Source organism: Fukomys damarensis, unplaced genomic scaffold (genome assembly GCF_012274545.1).
Source record: "Fukomys damarensis isolate Sample0158 unplaced genomic scaffold, DMR_v1.0_HiC HiC_scaffold_20, whole genome shotgun sequence".
Taxonomy (NCBI): Eukaryota; Metazoa; Chordata; class Mammalia; order Rodentia; family Bathyergidae; genus Fukomys; species Fukomys damarensis.
In genome coordinates, this window is record NW_022900932.1 from 9,827,376 (window position 1) to 9,846,795 (window position 19,420).

The 19,420-nt window shown below is 38.3% G+C and overlaps 1 protein-coding gene across 1 annotated transcript in view; it reads left to right on the top strand.

Annotated features, from left to right (window-relative positions):
- The window catches only part of Cdc5l (cell division cycle 5 like), a 51,167-nt gene that overhangs the window by 1,315 nt on the left and 30,432 nt on the right, over nt 1–19,420 (top strand). Inside the window, exons 2-7 of the mRNA XM_019206581.2 lie at nt 1,346–1,449; nt 2,958–3,119; nt 4,038–4,165; nt 5,618–5,717; nt 8,720–8,938; nt 18,224–18,368. Of these exons, the coding sequence (XP_019062126.1) occupies nt 1,346–1,449; nt 2,958–3,119; nt 4,038–4,165; nt 5,618–5,717; nt 8,720–8,938; nt 18,224–18,368 (858 nt within the window). The remainder of the gene's footprint in view (nt 1–1,345; nt 1,450–2,957; nt 3,120–4,037; nt 4,166–5,617; nt 5,718–8,719; nt 8,939–18,223; nt 18,369–19,420) is intronic.

A 19,420-nucleotide genomic window follows, 5' to 3' on the forward strand; every position in this document is an offset into this window, starting at 1 on the left:
GGGATCGCTCAGGACCTTGCACTTGCAAGACAGGCGTGTTGCCATTGAGCCAAATCCCCGGCCCAATACCGACCTCTTTTGAGGGAGTACATGAGTTAGTATGTTTGGAACAGAGTTGGTTGGACACACAAGTAGACTCTCAGTGAGTGCTGCTTGCTCTATTTCCTATCAGACAGCACTGCAAGAGGACCAAGTCTTGTACTCATAGAGCCTAGAATGGTAACTGACTTGAAGTAGGTTGCTTGGCAGATGTTTGGGGATGAATTTAGTAGGGCGGATACTGGCTGTGTGTACCTGGCTGCAGATGTGTTGAAGTAGAGTGGTACCGGTACTTAACAAAGTTGCAGTTAAGGCCCTGAAAACTGCCTCATCCTGCTGTGAGAGAGCCAGGCTGTCGCATCTGGAGGAGAGATAACATCCTATGGAAAGACAGATATACAGATCAAGTAACAGGAGGATTCCTGTGCACTTGTCAAAGCCCTGCCTTTATTTATTTACTTACCTGTTTATATTTCTGATAGTGGGAGCAGGGTAGAGTGGAGAGGCGCAACTAAAGGCAGGTAGAACAAGTCTCGTGTGAAAAAAGCCTGGAACTCAAGTGCCCAAGTGCATTTATCTATGGCTTCATCCTCCCTGTTGCATGTGACTTAGCTTGTCAGTTGGTCTTGGGGTTGGTGCATTTCACCTTGTTAGGGTACCCTGGTGAAATAGTGTTTAGGTGCTGGGGGGAGATTGAGGGAGATGCCTGGTGGGATGGGGAAGAGATACTTAATTTTTAGCTTAGACCTGAGGTGTGGATTCTTGGGTCGTGGGCCGGGGGTGGGGTAGTTTAAGAGCCTTCAGAAGAAATGCCCTGCACAACCAGAGTTCCGGATTGCTTCTTGAGGCCTCCATGTGTTGCAGTCGATTGTTTTTCTTTAATTACACAAGACCTGATTCAAGGTATGTGTTCAGGAAGTATGTTTTGAATTGACTATATAAATGAATGAGCTGTACCTTTTTGAAGAGAATCATAGGTACATATTAGAGAATATTTTTTGTTAATCTCTGTCATGAAGTAGTATTTCTCAGTTGGGCTGTTTCCACTTCCATTTTATTGAAGGATGCATGTGTAAGGGAGGATAAGATAGGCCTCTAAGGCATTTCTTAGGTGGTTTTTTTTTTTTTTTTTTTTTTGCATTTTGCTGATTCTTGCTGTTTATCATGATAGTCGATGAAGTTTCTGTACTATTTTTTAACACCTGTGTGTATGTTTATCTGTACACCAACCCTATCAGTTAAATTTTATCTTTTCTCAGTTGGAATTTTGTGATTGACTATACTCTTTCTTTAATAATTCATTTAGGATGAAATTCTGAAAGCAGCGGTAATGAAATATGGGAAAAACCAGTGGTCTAGGATCGCCTCTCTGCTGCATAGGAAATCAGCAAAGCAGTGCAAAGCCAGATGGTATGTACCAGTAAATAAATGGAAAACAGAAGCAACCTTGATGATGATGAGGGAAACGTCAGGACTTTAAATCCTCTTGAAGAAAGCAGGCATCATGATATAATGGGAAGTAGGCAGTGGGAGAAGGGATTTAGACTCAGCTGTCACTTGCTTCCTGTGTGATTTCTGGTGAGCCATTTTTCAGTCCTTTTACCCTATCCCTGTTTTCCCAATTAGCAACAATATTGCTTTGTGCTGTTGGAGGTGAGAGGCACCATCTGAATGAGTTGATGTATGCTTTGTGGAACACAACCTCTTTCAGGGACAGATGGACCCCAGCTTATAAATAGTTTGTGTTCCAAAAGTTTATAAATTTGTTATGTTAGAACTTCAAGTTCTGAAATAGTGGTTTAATGTTTAGACATGCTTACAATATTGAAATTCCTCATAAATTTGAAATAGTGTGTATTTGCTAGCACAAAACAGCGTAAAACAACACTATACCGATGGGGTCTCTTTCAGGGACAGATGGACCCCAGCTTATAAATAGTTTGTGTTCCAAAAGTTTATAAATTTGTTATGTTAGAACTTCAAGTTCTGAAATAGTGGTTTAATGTTTAGACATGCTTACAATATTGAAATTCCTCATAAATTTGAAATAGTGTGTATTTGCTAGCACAAAACAGCGTAAAACAACACTATACCGATGGGGTCTCCTTTTAAATCACAGGGTAGTGGACACACAAAACTGTTTACAAGTCTTCTTGACATGAGTGGTCTGGCCTCAGCCCAAATACATCTGCTAGGAACATACTTTGGATTGTACAGGAGTGACCTCGTTTCTTAGGTGTCTAGATAGGGGAAGGCTCCATACAGAGAATGGACTCTAAAGAGAAAGATGGTTCTCAGCCTGAAGAAGCAGTTCTGATTTCTGTTTCTCTGATGCAAAGCTTCTACCCCGTGGTTATAAGGGCTGTTTGCTAGCCTCTCATCCAGGTAAGTACTGGATGGAAAGGTAGGTTGGGTTCACATTAAGAAAGACAGAATGCCACAGTTTTATTTAAATTGAAAAACATACCAAATGAAGACTTAATGACGAAAAGCATTTAGTGAGTGTGAGTCTGATGTTTAAAGAAGTAAACCAAAGTGGTGTGAGGATCAGAGCAAGAGAAAGTACAGTACTCTGAAAACTAGAAATGAAAAAGGAGGTGGCATTGTCTTTTTCTAGGGCATTTCAAAGCCTCTAGTAAAGTGTAAAATAAATAAAAACAAACAATAATCGAGAAGACCTATGATCATACTTCAGGCAAGTTACCTTTTTAAGCATTGCTAATCTTGCATAATAGAAATTCTTGGCATGTAGAGAGATGGAAAATATTGCGTGGCAGAAGTTTTACCACACAGTGAATATTCTACCGTCAAAAAGGACATTAAAGAATGAGAGCTGTGCTTGTCAGTAGAGATCTGAGTGTGTGTAAGCTGGATATCCTAGGTGACTGATGAGTGCCTTAAATTGTATCTTTTGATAGGTATGAGTGGCTGGATCCAAGCATTAAAAAGACAGAATGGTCCAGAGAAGAGGAGGAAAAACTCTTACACATGGCTAAATTGATGCCAACTCAGTGGCGGACCATCTGTCCAATCATCGGAAGAACAGCAGCCCAGTGCTTGGAGCACTATGAGTTTCTCCTGTAAGTGATTCTTCTAAAGCAGGTTTTCACAGAAGTACACATTAATGACAGTGAACAAACATTTAGCATTTCCTGTCTTTAAACTTTTAATTATACTCTGACTGCAGATCACAACTATAATCCTCTTTAGCCAGAGCAGTCTTTGCCCTTTGCTCCTTTGTCCTTTGCAGTTAGGGGTGCTACAAAGGAGGGGGGAGTATTGTAGATATGTAAGTTGATTAGATATCTTATAGGCAATTAGGCAGGGCCAGCCCACGAGGAGCCAACATGGAGGATAGTCAAGACACATTCACTGAAGCCAGCACTGTAAAAGAAGAGAAATAGTGGTGATCGATAGTCTAAATAGGTGTTAGTCATCTGGGTGGGGCCAAAGTCTTAACCCACTCTTTCCAGGTAAGATACTGACCAACCCTTACTGAAAATTCTTGCACGCTTGCTATGTGGCTTGCTTCCCCATTGGGTCCCCATTAATCAATATTACCTAAGAGACTGTACTTGTCATAATCTTATTGGTTGTTCATAGTTTTGTCCACCTTGTGATTTCTCATTGGATCAATATTACCTAAGCAACTGTATTTATAATGATACTAGTTGACTATAGTTTTGTCCCGCCTTGAACCTGCCTCACTTCATGGCTTTGTTCTATAAAACACCTTTGAAAAGCAAGGTCAGTGGGTAACCCGTTTTCCAGTTCCCCTTTTGTCTCTCTTAGACGGAAGCTATATTTCTCTCAAATGAATTCTTCCTACTCTTAAAAAAACCAAAACAAACAAAAACCTTTTAATGCTGGCCTTCAGCTATTTTGTTAATACTCATCTCTTGGATTTTGAGGAAAAAAATGGCCACATCTAAGGAACTTGGTAATTCTGATAATAAATGGTAGGATACTGAGATTAACTCATCTGGGCTTTTTTATAGTGACAGAACTGCCCAAAGAGACAATGAAGAGGAAACCACAGATGATCCACGAAAACTTAAACCTGGAGAAATAGATCCAAATCCAGAGACAAAGCCAGCACGGCCTGATCCAATTGATATGGACGAGGGTGAGCGCTCAAGGGGTGCTTGAGAGCACTCAATTTCTTTGTAACTATGGACTGTTCAGGCCTCTTTCACAATTTTTTTTTAGCTCTTTTTTGTTTTGTTTGTTTGTTTTGGTACCTTGTATTGAACTCAGGTCATTGCGTTTGCAAGGCAGGCGGCAGAACCACTGAGCTAATCCCCGGCCCTTTAGCTCCTTTTTGAACTCTGACATTTTCTAATCCCAGTTCTATCAGTGGTTCTTAAGTATCTTTCCAGATGTGTCCAGTTTCTATTAGACATTAGTTACCCTTTTTGGACTGTGCCTTTTTGGTCTCATTTCCTTAGTTTCCATATAAATTAAGTAGTAGAATACTAGGGGATAGGTTTCTGGAAGCAAAAGCTACTGTTTCTCATTGCTGTTCCATGAAGACAGGCAAGAAATCAGGATACTGGACTTTTGTCCTTGTATTACTTGAGGGTGATCATGTACTCTCTGTCCGAAGGCAGCACTGCAAGTTTGTGATGGAGGCTTATGGTGATTGTGTGAGACATTGAAACAAGAACCAGAGAAAGTGGATTGCAGACCCAAGCCTGTCCTTATTAGCACTCTAACTTTAGGCAAGTCTTTCAGTGTCTCTCAGCTTTGATCTCTTTCCTGCCAGATGAAGAATAGTATCTACCTTGCCTCCCAGCGTTGCTGTAAGGTCTCAGCAAATTTTGCTGAGTTTTAAATTATAAAAATTTAAGGTGGTAGTTCTCAAAGACAGGCTGTGACAAATCCATTTTCCTCTGGGGAATTTTCAAATACAGGCTCCAGGACTTCCCCTGGAGATACGGAGTGGGAATGCTTGTTGGCTGGGAGAGGGGAGCTGTAAGGTGAACGCAGTGATCCTGGAGTTGTGAGGAGTTAAAAGTTCCCATATGATGTCATGGGACCTCCTTGTGTAGAAATTGCTCTGAAGGCGTCAGTCATGGCATTTATGGTTCTATTCTGGGGAGATGTGAATGATGTATTGGCAGAGGCGGGTGGGAGGGAGAGAGAGAGTGAGTTCTCCGGGGGAGAATGTAGCTGATGGAGACTAGGAACTCCTTCAGAGTTTTTACAGCGTTTCACAATTGTACTGTGTCACTTGATAATAATGAGAGAGGCAGTGCAGCCTCCATCTCACGAATACTTGCTAGATGCCTACGTATCTCATTTTACTTAGCTCTTCTCAACATCACTGTGAAGTAAGCGTTGTTACTGCAAGTTTACAGGGCAGCATGCTCAAAGAACATAAATAAGTGGCTAAGGTTGTGTAGCTAGCAAGCAGTAGATCTGGTTTTTAATCTGGGTTTCCCTGACTTCAAAACCCAAGGCATTTTCATTACAGTACAGCATTTAATGAGTGTGTTTCTCTCATTTTAAGCAGTGGGTTGTCTCTGTTACGTACCTCACTTATGTTGGAGAGGAACTTAGCTTTTCTTCTTTGCAGATGAACTTGAGATGCTTTCTGAAGCTAGAGCACGCCTGGCTAATACCCAGGGGAAGAAGGCCAAAAGGAAAGCAAGAGAGAAACAGTTGGAAGAAGCAAGGTATGGTTTTGTCTTTCTGTGTTCAACAGTTCGTGGATGCATCCTTTAGCTCACTAAAATTGTGCGACGTGTCAGTGCAGCTTGGTGAATAAAAATCTCTGTTGTCCAATTCCATTTTGCTTATATTCTTTAGTTTTTTTACTCTGAAAATATCTTGTGTTTTTTTACTCCTAACCATTTTGGAGTACTAGTTACAGAAAAAAATAGATCTTCTTAAAAATTTGTAAGACAATAGAAGTAATGAGTATGTTACTTACCCTGTATGTTGGGTTTGTTCTTTTGGAATAGCAGAGCTTCATCTGTTGAGGCATCTTGAGGTTAAATGCCTGGAAGACACACAAGGTGTGTGAAATAGGAATCTGCCGAACAGAGAGGGCATTAATGAGCTTTCACACAAGTTTTAGGATCTCGTAGAAGTCTTCATTTGAAAAGTGAGTGAATGTATATTAGGCGTTGCCTTATACCTAGGATGTTCTCTGCTTTATTCTTCTTTCCTTTTGATTACACCATGGTTGAGGTAGTGCTTCTAATGGCCCAGAGACCATCTGAACTATCAGCACCTTAGCTTTTGGGATGCAGGTGGTGGAAAACCCCCCAGCCTACAGTGCCTTTCATGGAGCCCTGGCTGATGGAGAAGTGCTTCTTGCTGATATGTAGCATTGTGTTGGTGGTTTCCTCAGTGGTAGTTTTGGTTTTTTTGTTTTTTTTTTGAGACAGGGTCTCACTGTGTAGTTGAGACTGACCTGGAACTCACTATGTAGCCCAGGCTGGTCTCAAACTCACAGTGATCCTCCTGCCTCAGCCTCCCGAGTGCTGGGATTACAGGCATGCGCCGCCACGCCCGGCCCCAGTGGTAGTTTTGAAATGCCAGGTCCTGGATGGAGATTCTCTCATGTCTGAGGGTGCTTGTTGGCATAGCTGGCCAATGCCCAGCCAGGAGTGGTTAACTTTTTTTTTGGTATCGGGGATTGAACTGGGGTCCTTGTACTTGTGAGGCAGGCACCGGAACCACTGAGCTAAATCTCCAGCGTAGGAGTGGTTAACTTTTGATGGGAAGATGACTGGCCTGCAAGAGCAAACAAACTAGGAGGAAGTGCTAAGCTTCTGCCCAGTCTTGGCCACTTTTCATTTCTATATGGGTTAAGTAACTCTTCCATTTTTACCCAGAGCTGTTAGGAGATTCTGTTTTTAGAGCCCTTTAACTGTGTCAGTGGGCCTAGGGCATTAGATGCATTTGTGAAAAATCTCCCAATTTTGGCCAGCATCGATTGGTTTAAACAAATTTTTGCAGACTTTAATTTACCTTAAAATTTCTTGTAGGTTTTTTTTTGAGTGTGTGTGTGTGTAACCTGCACATCTTTGTAAGTTTTATATATTATACTATTTTGTGACTTGTTTTCTTCCCCTTCATATTGATAACTTATTCCATTATTAAAAGCATCATAAGAAACTACAAAGAAAAAAGAGAATTAAATGGAATTTTACACCACAGGGATTATCACTGTTAAAAATTCATGGGTGGGGGCCAGGAATTTAGCTCAGTGGCACTGCGCTGCCTTAAAATCGCAAGGTCCTGAGTTGATCCCTGGTACCAAAAAACCAAAAAAAATTCGGGATGGGTGCATTTGTATATAATTTTTATATGTTACTCTAATGTGAACTTTGAACATTTTTTACAGAGCTCTATGTCTTGGGCCTTTTTCAGAATAGATTTTGAGCCTTTCTAAAGGTTATGTAGATGGCTGTCTAGTATGGTACAGCTGTGTATAAATTCATTTAACTTATGAATTACCTTATTAATGAATGATTGTGTCCACTTACCCAGCATTAGAGCAGTGCTTAGTGAATAGTCTTCAAGTTCAGTCTTCACTCATGTTCTGATTTATTTCCTCAAGGTAAAGACTGAGGAATGAAATTTCTGGTTTAAAAAAACTTGAACTTCAGGCTTCTAATGTGTAATATGTAATGTGTAAGCTTCTCTATTTTACACCTTTGCCAATAAAAGAAATCAAAGGATTGGATTAATTAAAATTCATAGATGGTACTTGATAATTTAATTGTGATTTAAAAATTATTAAGTAAAACTATTGTTTTTATTTTGTCATTTTAGTTATTTGCGTGTTTTTCTTTTTTTTGTTTTTTTTTTGTCCCAGGGATTGAACTCAGGACCTTGTGCAGTGCAACTGAGCTAAATCTCTGGCCTGCTATTTTCTTAAAAAATTGTAATACTAGGGATTGAACTCAGGGCCTCCTGAATGATAGGCAAGCATTCTGTCGCAGAGCTACACCCTGCCCTTTTTATTTTTTTGAGACAGGGTCTTGGTAAGTTGCCCACGTAGGCTTTGAACTTGTGTTCCTTTTGTCTCAGATTCCCTTCTAACTGTGATTACAATCATGTGCCACCCTGTCTGGCTGTATTTTTCTTTTATGAACTATTTCTTTTTCTTTGTTCTTTTTTTCCTCTTGGAGTGAATTTTTAAAAAATTTGGCATACATGGTATAGATTCTTTAACTACTATATTTGTAATATTACAAAAACGTTTTTGGGCCAGGGATTTAGCTCAGCGGTTCGGTGGCCTGCCTTGCAAGCACAAAGACCTGAGTTCAATTCCCGGTACCAAAAAGAAAAAAGAAAAAAAAAAGTTTTTCCCATTATTTGCCTTTTAATTTATTTTTTTATAGTGCTTTAGTTATAAAATTTAAATCTCAAGGCTGTTGATCTTTTCCTTTTCCATTTATTTAATTTATATTTAAGAAGTACAATCTCATCCAGAAATAAGACACAAATTTAGTTATAGTTCCTCCTGGTTTTTCATTTTGCTTTATTGTGTATATTTGTGTGTCTTTAAACGAAAACTGAAGTTCGTTTTGATGAACAGTGTGAAGAAGGGTTTATATTTCTTTCCATTACACACCCAGATAGTTCTCTTAACTCTGGCACGATCCCTTCTTGTCCTGTGGGAATGATTTTAAGGTGATGATGCATTCATTCTTTTCTTCAGGCGTCTTGCTGCCCTCCAAAAACGAAGAGAACTTCGAGCAGCTGGCATAGAAATTCAAAAGAAAAGAAAAAAGAAGAGAGGAGTTGATTATAATGCTGAAATCCCATTTGAAAAGAAGCCTGCCCTTGGCTTTTATGACACCTCTGAGGAAAACTACCAGGCCCTGGATGCAGATTTCAGGAAATTAAGGCAGCAGGACCTCGATGGAGAGCTGAGATCGTAAGTTGGCCTTTCTGACTTTGGAAATGGATGCTCATGGGAGGAATCCTGTGAAGGGTTGAGTGTTACCCTTGTCAGAGTCAGATTTTTATTATTCAGCTGACTGTGGCTTGTTTACACTTTTATTTTTTATTTATTTTTTCCCCATTAATTTTACTGGTACAATTAAAGCAAACAATACAGTTACGTTTATCATTGGGATCTTGTACGTTGTTTACATGATATGCCTTGGTTCATAGTTTTTCCCCCATACCCCTGCCCTCCCTTCACCCCCTTCACCTCTCCCTGTTTACAGAGACTTTGTTTTTATTTTTTTCCTTTTTTTTACATTTTTTCCTTATTTCCTTTCCCTTCTCCTTCCCACTTCTCCTTTAGCTGTTTTCTTCCTATTTCACCCTCTCACTTATACGATTTGAACCTTATTTGCACTTTTAGTTTTTCACACCAGAGAAACTATTCAGTATTTACTCAAGTGTGTCCTGTTTATTTCACCTGAGTATAGCCTCAATGTGCATCCATTTAGCTATAAATGTTTCTAGTTTCTCATTCTTTATGGCTGAGTAGTACTCCATTTAATAGAAAAACCACATCTTTATCCAGTTTCCATTTGATGGGCATTTGGGTTGTTTCCAAGTTTTAGCTATTACAAACTGTGCCACTATAAACATGGGTGCACATATATCACTGTGATATGATTCTTTTAATTCTTTTAGAAAGATACTCAGCAGAGGGATGGCTGGGTCAAATGGGACCTCTGGACCTAGTTCTTTGAGGTATCTCCATATTGATTTCCACAGTAGTTACACCAGTCTGCACTCCCACCAAAAATAGAGAAGGGTTTCTTTCTCCCTACAGCTCTGCCAGCGTTTGTTATTGGTTGATTACTTGATAGCAGCCATTCTTTCTGGGGTGAGGTAGAATCTCAGTGCTGTTTTCATCTGTATCTCTTGAATGGCAAGTGATATTGAAGATTTATTCATATGTTTATTTGCTGCTTTTACTTCTTTGAGAAAAATCTGTTCATTTCAGATGCCCATTTTTGAATCAGGTCTTTGTATTTGAGGGGTCTAATTTTTTTGAGTTCTTTTTATATTCTAGATAGTAGTCTTTTGTCTGAGAGTAGCTGGTAAAAATTTTTCCCACATTGTAGGTTGTCTCTTAGCTTGGTTGGTGATTTCTCTTGCACTACAAAAACTTTTTAATACAATGAAATCCCAGTTGTTGATTCTTTGTGCAAGTTCTTGTGCTGCTGAGGATTTGTTCATAAAGTCTTCTCCTTTGCCAATGTCTTCAAGAGTTCTACCTAACATGCTTTCCAGTAAGTTTAGTGTTTCTGTTTTGATATTTAGATCTTTAATCTGCTTGGATTTTAGTTTAGTGCATGGTAAAAGATAGGGGTCTAGATTTAATCTTTGGCAAGTTGAAATCCAGTTTTTCCAGCACCATTTATTAAAGGCTATCTTTCCTCCAGTGAGGATGGTTGGCTCCTTCGTGAAAGATGAGGTAGCTGAGTAATGTCTGGTGTTGTGTCTGCATCTTCTAATCTATTCCATTGATCCTCGGGTCTGTTTCTTTGCCAGTACCATGCTGTTTTTTGTCACAGTGACTTTGTAGTATAGTTTCAAGTCAGGAATTGTGATACCCCCTGCCATGTCTCTGTTGCCTAGAATGGTATTTGCTATTCTAGGTCTCTTCTGGTTCCAATTAATTTTTGGATTATTTTCTCAAGTTCTGTGAAATACACTGTTGGGATTTTCATTTGGGATTGCATTGAATCTGTATAGCAGTTTTGGAAGGAAGTATGGCAATTTTCATTATGTTGATTCTTCCTACCCAGGAGCAAGGGGTGTCTTTCCATCATATATCCTCTTTTGTGTCTTTTTTTCAGAGTACTGTAATTTTAAGTGTAGAGGTCTTTTGTCTCCTTTGTTAGATTGATTCCTAGATATTTCATTTTTTTGCATGTTACTGTGAAAGGAATTGTTTCCCGAATTTCTCTCTTGGTGAGTCTGTTTTGTACAAGAAAGCTATTGATTTTTGAATGTTGACTTTGTATCCAGCTACTCTACTGAATCTGTCAAATAAGTCTAGAAGTCTTTTGGCAGAGCTTTTTTGGTCTTCTGTGTAGAGTTTCATATCAATAGCAAATAGTGACAGTTTAACTTCTTCCTTTCCTATCTTTATTCCTTTTATTTCTTTCTCTTGTCTAATTGCTGTGACTAATGTTTCTAAAACTATATTGAACGGAAGTGGTGATAGTGGACATCCTTGTCTTGTTCCTGATTTTAGCATCAAAGTTTTCAGTTTTTGACCACTTAGGATGATATTGGCTGTTGTTTTTTCGTAGATAGCCTTTATCAAGTTGAGGTAAAGACCATCTGTTCCTACTTTTTATAGGGTTTTTATCATGAACGGGTTTTGAGTTTTGTCAAATGCCTTTTCTGTATCTATTGAGATGATCATATGGTTTTTGTCCTCAATTCTGTTAATATAGTGTATTATATTTATTGATTTATGTATGTTGAACCATCCTTGCATCTCTGAGATAAATCTGACTTGTTCAGGGTGTATGATCTTTTTGATGATCTTCTGTATTCTGTTTGCCAGTGTCTTATTGAAGATTTTTGTTGTATGTTCATTAGGGAGATTGGCCTGTAGTTCTCTTTTTTGGTTGGGTCTTTCCCTGGTTTTAGAATCAAAGTAATATTTGCTTCCAGGAATTAATTTGGAAGTCTTGCTTCTCTTTCAATTTCATTGAAGAGTTCAAAGAGTAGTGGCGATAGTTCTTCTCTAAATGTCTTGTGGAATTCAGCAGTGAAGCCATCAGGACCGGGGCTTTTCTTCATTGGTCATTTATTTATTTATTTTGGTTTTTTGAGACAGTGTCTCACTATGTAGTTGGGACTCACCTGAACTCACTATGTAGCCCAGGCTGGTCTTGAACTCAGAGCAATCCTCCTGCCTCAGCCTCCCGAGTGCTGGGATTACAGGCATGTACCACCATGCCTGGAGGTCATGTTTTAATTACATTTTCAATTTCACTGAATGTAATTGGGGTATTGAGACTTTTTACATCTTCTTTATTCAACTTTGGAAGTTAATATGTACCTAGGAATCTGTCCATTTCTTTCTATTTTATTAGAATACAGGTTTTAGAAGTAGGTATTAATGATCCTCTGAATTTCTGGTGGATCTTTTGTGACTTCACCTTTTTCATTCCTAATTGCATGAATTTGAACCTTTTCTTTCCTTTTTTTGATAAGATTGGCTAAGTGTTTATTGATTTGATTTATTCTTTTGAAAAACCAACTCTTTGATTCATTGCTTTTTTTTTTTTTTTTTTAAGGTATGGTTCCATTAGTCTCCATTGCAATAATTTCTGCTCTGACCTTTATAATTCCCTTCTTTGTATGAGCTTTTGGTTTGTCTTGCTCTTCTTTTTCTAGAAGCTTAAGGTTAAGCATTAGGTTGTTTATCTGAACTTGCTCTGTTTTCCTAGTATGGGCATTTACTGCTGTGAATTTCTCTCATAGAACTGCTTTCATTGTGTCCCATAGATTCCTATATGTTGTATTAGCATTATCATTTAATTGTAGAAACTGTCTAATTTCTTCTTTAATTTCCTCTGCGACCCAACAGTTGTTCAGCTGGGTGTTACTTAATTTTCATGTGTTTGTGAAGTTCTTGCAGTTTCCTAGGCTATTGATCTCCAGTTTAATTGCACTATGGTCTGATAATATACAGGGGATAACTTCAGTTCCTTTGTATTTACTTAAGCATGTTCTATGAGCTAGCATGTGGTCTGTTTTGGAGAATTAACCGTGTTCAGCTGAAAAGAATGTATATTCTGATTTTTTGGGGTGGAACACTGTAGACATCTTACTAAGTCCATTTCTTCTAAGACTTGGTTCAGTTCCTTTATTTCCTTGTTGTCTATTTGTGTAAGGGAAGTATTGAGGTCCTCCACTACAACTGTATTAGTGCTTATTTAGTTTTTCATATCCATTAATATTTGTTTTATATAGTTGTAGCCATTTGTATTTGGTGCATATGTATTTATGATTGTCATTTCTTCCTCTTGTATTGTTCCCTTTACAAGGATGTAGTGGCCTTCTTTGTCTCTCTTAATTAGTTTTGGTTTGAGATCTGTTCTGTCTGCAAATAAGATAGCCCCCCTCCACTTGTTTCTGGGCTTCTGTTACATGGAGAACTGTTTTCCATCTTTTTACTTTCAGTCTATGAATTTCTTTATGGATTAAGTGGGTTTCTTGTATACAGCATATTGGATTTTGCTTCTTCCATTCTGCCAGCCTATTTCTTTCTTTTGATTGGTAAATTGAGGCCATTAATATTGATGGTTATAACTATTATGTATTGACTTTTCATTGTCATGTTATTTTCCTGTTGTTGGTTCTTTTATTTTTTTATTTTCCCTGTCTCTCCCTTTAATTTCTTATCTTGCCTGGTATATTTGCTCTGTTGGCCCTTATGGAGTTGTGGCTTTCATTTTGTTTTTCCAGGATATTGTTTAGAAGTGTTTGGAGTGCTGGTTTGGTGTTCATGAAATTTCTCAGGTGTTCTTTGTCATGGAAGTATCTTATTTCCCCATCAATTTTGAAAGATAGTTTTGCAGGATACATCAGTCTAAGTTGGAGGTTGTTTTCTTTTAGGGCTTGAAATACCTCACGCCAGCCAGGGATTTAGCTCAGTGGTTCCAGCACCTGCTTTGCAAGTGCAAGGACCAGAGTTCAATCCCCATACCAAAAACAAAAGCAAAAACCAAAACAAAAAAAGAGTTGAAAAAGGGCCTGGGGATTTACCTCAATGGTTCTGCTGTGTGCCTCAAAAGTGCAAGGACCCGAGTTTGATCCCTAGTACCAAAAACAAAAACGAAACAAAAACCTCACTCCAGAGGCTCTCCTTGACTTGAGGATTTGTGTTGAAATGTCTGCTGTGATTCTGATGGGCTTTCCTTTGCGTGTGATTTGTTTCTTTTCTCTAATAGCTTGTAGTATTTTGTTCTGTTGGGTTTCCGGGATCTTGATTATTACATGTCTAGGTGTTGATTTTTTTTTTTTTAATGTCATTTGTACTTTCTCCTGCTACTTCATGGATTCCTATCAGTCTTATATTATTCATATTATTCTTCTTTGCATCATCTAAGAGTTGTTGGATTGATTTTTCATGATCCCTTACTGTTTTTAAGAGATCTCTCTTTTCATGGTCACCTACCACAATCCTATCTTCAATATCTGAAATTTTATCTTCACCTTTGTTCATTCTGCTGCAAATGCTTTCTATGGAGTTTTTAATCTCCTGGATATCTGTTTGAATCTGTTTCATGGATTCCATTTCTTTCCTATGTTGGGCATTCAAGATTTCCATCATGGCCCTGAGTTCATCTATTTTTTTTTTTTTTAATCTGTTTCTGTTCTAGAGTCTCTAATCATGTTTTTCATTCTCACCATCTCTGTGGTTATCTGTGAAATTATTTCTTTTGAAATAATTCAAGCCTCATATATTTGTGTGTGTGTGTGTGTGTGTGTGTGTGTGTGTGTGTGTGTTTATTTGTTTGTTTTTTGCTTCATGTGCTATTGGTTCAGGGTGTCCAGATGGTTGACTGTCAGACTTTTCCACCTCATTTCCCTCAGAGTTTACCCTTGGTGAGGTGGAAGTCTGTGTTTGTGTGTTGTTTAAATGTCTTCTCATTTCTCTTTTTGTCCTTGGTTTGATTCCTGGGTTAATATTTCGATCTTCCAGATATAGCTGGTTTTTAGGTTTTGAGTCTCTAATGACTCTGAGGCAATCTCATTTTTTTTATATCAGGGAGGACAACTGATTAGAACAGTCACAACACCTTAGCCCAGGTGATACAATCAGCAACACAGTAGCATCAAGCACAGCTTAGAAAATGACAGTTTGTGGTAGTGAATCCATCACCTTTAACAGTGTGAATTAAATAAAAATCGAGGACCAACCCCAAATATGTTTATAGTGAATAAATATGTTTATAGTGAATAAACTCTTCAATGTAGCAACTTTACCCTTCAGGATGGGGATTCTGAAGGAGTTGAGGAGGCAGGGATAAATAGGATAAAGGTCAGAAGTGAGGTCAGAACACACAGGAAGATGACACAAACTCTAGGGAGTTGTTGAAGAGAAGAGGAGAAGACAGAAAAAAATATACACAAGAACAGATCAAACTAAGAGTGGTAGGGAGGCTAGAGACAAATCACTTTCTTTTAAAACTAATGGCAGTTGAGCTGGGTGTGGTGGTGCATGCCTGTAATCCCAGCACTTGGGAGACTGAGGCAGGAGGATTGCTGTGAGTTTGAGACCAGCCTGGACTACATGGTGAGTTCCTGGTCAGTCTCAACTATGTTGTGAGACCCTGTCTCAAAAAAGAAAAGAAAAGAAAATGGCAGTTGAGAGAAGGAAAAAGAGAAGAAAAGGAAAAGAAAGAAAATAAATTCGAATTAGTATAGGAACAGGAACAAAAGAGGAGAGTAATGAAGATCAAGGTGGGAATGGGGGAGGGAGAGAGAAGATAAGAAAAAGAAGATTTTAAAAAATCTGAGAAAATAGTTTTTTAAAAATGATTAAAGATAAGAGAAAAATATTACTTTGAAAGTAAAAAATACAAATAGAAATAGAGGGCCTCCTTTTAGGGTATGCCTCTGTTGACAAAATAGACAGTGTGGACAGGAGTGTGCAGATCTAAGTTAATTTGTCTCAGCAAGCCAGTAGCTGTCCTCTAAGGTTCAGGTTGATTTCTGGCTGCAAGGGCCAAGTTGAGATCTCTGACCTCCTGCTGGGTTTAGCTCTGAAAGGTTCTACTGCAGGTTCCAGCTGTCTTTCCCTGAAGTTAGAGCAGGTTCCAATGTGAGGTGCTGGTCCCTCCGACTTAACCAACTATGGTGGTGTGGTGTTCCTTTATTGCAGATTTTCTTCACTTTTCCAGTGGGCTCCGATTTTCTTCTAGGAGCCTCAGAGAGGCCCTTTTTTGATTTTTCGCGTGGTGGCGGGGTGGGGGTGGGGGGCACACACACAAACACCCCTGTGTTGGCGCCCCCGCCCTGCTGTGCTCCTCTGATACACTGGGCTTAAGAGGCGGGCCTACCGGAGGGCTGCAGGCAGCTGCTGGTCTCTGGCGTGCTGGGCCATAGTGGTGGCTACTTTTTTTTGTTTATGGATTCACTTTCCTGAGACCACTTGGCGTGACCCTGGGTGTCATGTTTTTAGCACCTGGTCCTATGTCCTGGCTCTAGAACAGTCCTGTGGGCACCACATCTTCACATTCAAGTACAATTTTAGAACAAGTTGATGATTCTGAGGAAGTCTGTCAAATTCTAATCTGGTTCTTTGTGGATTTTTTAGTGAAAATTTTTACCTTGTTTTAAATGATTAGAAGAAAAAAATACTGATATATTCTTAAATCTTTTTACTTAATGGGGATAAGTAGGTATATTTATGAATGTTAATGTCTGAGAGGGTTTTGCCATTTTTAGAGAGTTTTACTTTCTTTAAATCTTTTTTTTTTTTTTGAGACAGGGTCTCACTATTAGTTGTAGTCTCACCAGGTCATTGAGACTGACCTGGAACTCACTATGTAGCCCATGCTGGTCTCAAACTCAGGGTGATCCTCCTGCCTCAGCCTCCTGAGTACTGGGATTATGGTCATGTGCCACCAGGCCGGCTCTTTAAATCTTATATTTGCATATTATATGGAGAACATGTTAGGGTTGCTAAGAAATATTTTTAGTTTGCTTCTGTTTTGATCTTCCATTTATGTTGATACCAGTTACTACATAGCTTTCAACTACTGTATAAAACAGCCTTTTCTTGAATATAAACCATTGCATTTATTTCTCAGATTAGGATCTTGCTTTAGGTAAGCTTTAGAAATAGAGATTAAAGAGGAAAACTGTACTATGAAATGTTTACATTTTAAAAAGTTTATATAGTAAAAGACATGTTACCATTAATGCTCCTCAGTACACTCCTCTTGCTTTGAACACACTTACCCCTTGTTCTTATCACCGTCTGAAGCAGTTCTGGAAGTCCTCTTTTGTGAATGTCTTTGTGAGGTACGATAAAAAATAAGATTAAAAAATTAAAGTGAACACTGCTGTTGAGTGCTGTCCAAGGGAAAGACAGGCTTGTAAAAACGTTATGCTGTGTCTTCATCCACTGTGTTCATTGATTCTGGCATTGTGTGACTTCTGGCTCTTCCCCAAAGTCAAAATGACTATGAAAGGTAAAAGTTTTGAGTCCATTCATGGCATGAAAGCAGCCAGGACTTCAGAACTGCTGCAGAATGGGATAGTGTACAGGAAGAGTGAGTTAAGTGTGTTTGAAGTGAGGGACAGGATTGAGGGCAATGTGCTGCTTACTATAATAAAGTTTTAAATTTAACCCTCCACCCCCCATACCAGGGCTTGAGCTCAGGACCTTGTCCTTGCGAAGCAGGAATGGTGTCACAGCTAAATCCCTGGCCCTCATTCACTGTATTTTTCAGTCATACCTTGTAATTATTTGGAAAGACTAGACTAGATGAAGGAAAGGAAGATAGGCAGAAGGGGAAAAGGTTTTTCTAGAGCTTTGAAAGACTCTCTCTTGGTTTCCTAACAACCTTTGGGTATCATTTGTCGGTATTAAATACCTTCAAAAAGTTTCGTGAATGTTAAAAGCCCTAAAACTTTAATAACAGTTTTAAGAAGAAATTTAAAAGGTCACAGTGTGTTTTAGTTCCATCTCCTTCATATACTTGTTTCTTCTCTGGCATACTCGTCTTCAACCTTTTCCTACATGCATACAATTTTCTATATGAATATAGAATCACAGTGTAGGTAGGAGTTGCTTTATGTTTTTCTTTGGACATTATATGTAGTGCTTTGTCTATTACAACCTTGGTAGTTTTATGATTTAACTTCTGTACCTACATTGGTGTACCCTGTTCTCTTAATAATGCTATTGCTATTCTAAGCTTGTATTCTTAAATATAGTACATAAGTAATGGTATGACAAACAGCTTAATATATGCTGTTTTTGTCGTTTTAAACTTATTTTCTTAGAAATGGGATTGTTCAGGTGTATTTTGATTTTTTTTTTCTTTTTCTTGGTACTGGGACTTGAACTCAGGATCTTGCGCTTGTCAGGCAGACTTGGTGCCACACCACTGAGCTACATCCCTCGTCCCTACTGTGTATTTTAATGAATGACTTTTAGTGTTGTTGTCTGTGTGTAACTTTAAAAATCTCTTCTTCTGTTTCTTGCCCCTGACAGTGAAAAAGAAGGAAGAGATAGAAAAAAAGATAAACAGCATTTGAAACGGAAAAAAGAATCTGATTTACCATCAGCTATTCTCCAAACTAGTGGTGTTTCTGAATTTACTAAAAAGAGAAGCAAACTAGTACTTCCCGCTCCTCAGGTAATCTGATAAAAGCAGTTACTCTCATTGTTTGAATTTATTTGCTTGTCTCATTTATTCAGAAAATGTGTGAAGTGCCATGGATCAGGCTTGTGCTGTGTAACCTTAAATTCACACATGAAAATAATTTGTTGTACTATAGTATGGAAAATGTATAACTCTCTGTATGAGTGATTTTATCAGGTCGTACACTGTGATAGTGTGGTAAGTCACTGTCAGCACTCGTCATTTGTCAGCAGGTTTGGCTCCTGCCCTCTTGTAGCTGACCAGGATGGGTAGGATTGGTTCTGTGGACTTTCATGGCTCTCTTTCAGGGATCACTTTGATGTGTCGTGTTTTTTTTTTTTTTAAGATAACAACTGTAAAAAAATCACTATGGTAGTTGTGGAGAGAAATGCAAACATCCCTTCATTCAGCTTAGTACAGGCTCTAATCCTTTGAGTTAAAGTTGGTCAGAAACATGGAAACTTCGAGTCCTTCCTGTTTGGAAGAGTACAGTATGGTAGGCCTGGACAGGTGTAGTGCAGTGAGGAGAGGGCGGAGGAGGCTGGGAGAGCTGCTTTCTACAGGAGAATGCATTGGTTGCATCCACACAAGATATGTGGGTGAGCAGAAATTAACAGTCACAGGTTGCATGTCTAGTAATATTTCTTGATTGAACTTTTCTTTTTTAAATTATTTTTTACCTTTTTTTAAATTAAAGATTGCAAACATATATAACAACAAGAAATAAAGATACTAAATAAAAAATTTCAAATAAACATATATGACAGCAAAAAAAGTATATGAAATAAAGAAAAATTTATGCAACACAGACTGATAATCCAAATACATTATTGGTTTGATATGATCTTCAGACATTATATGTTCTTTCTCATTTTCTTTTCGTATAATATTTTTGAAATATTGTATTTACAAATAAAACAAAGTTACATATTATAGTTCAGAAACTCTCCTCAAAATTTTATGATGTATAAACTACTTGGTTTTATTAATTTGATAAATATCATATACTTGTTGATTGTATCACTTACATTTTTTAACAAAACTTC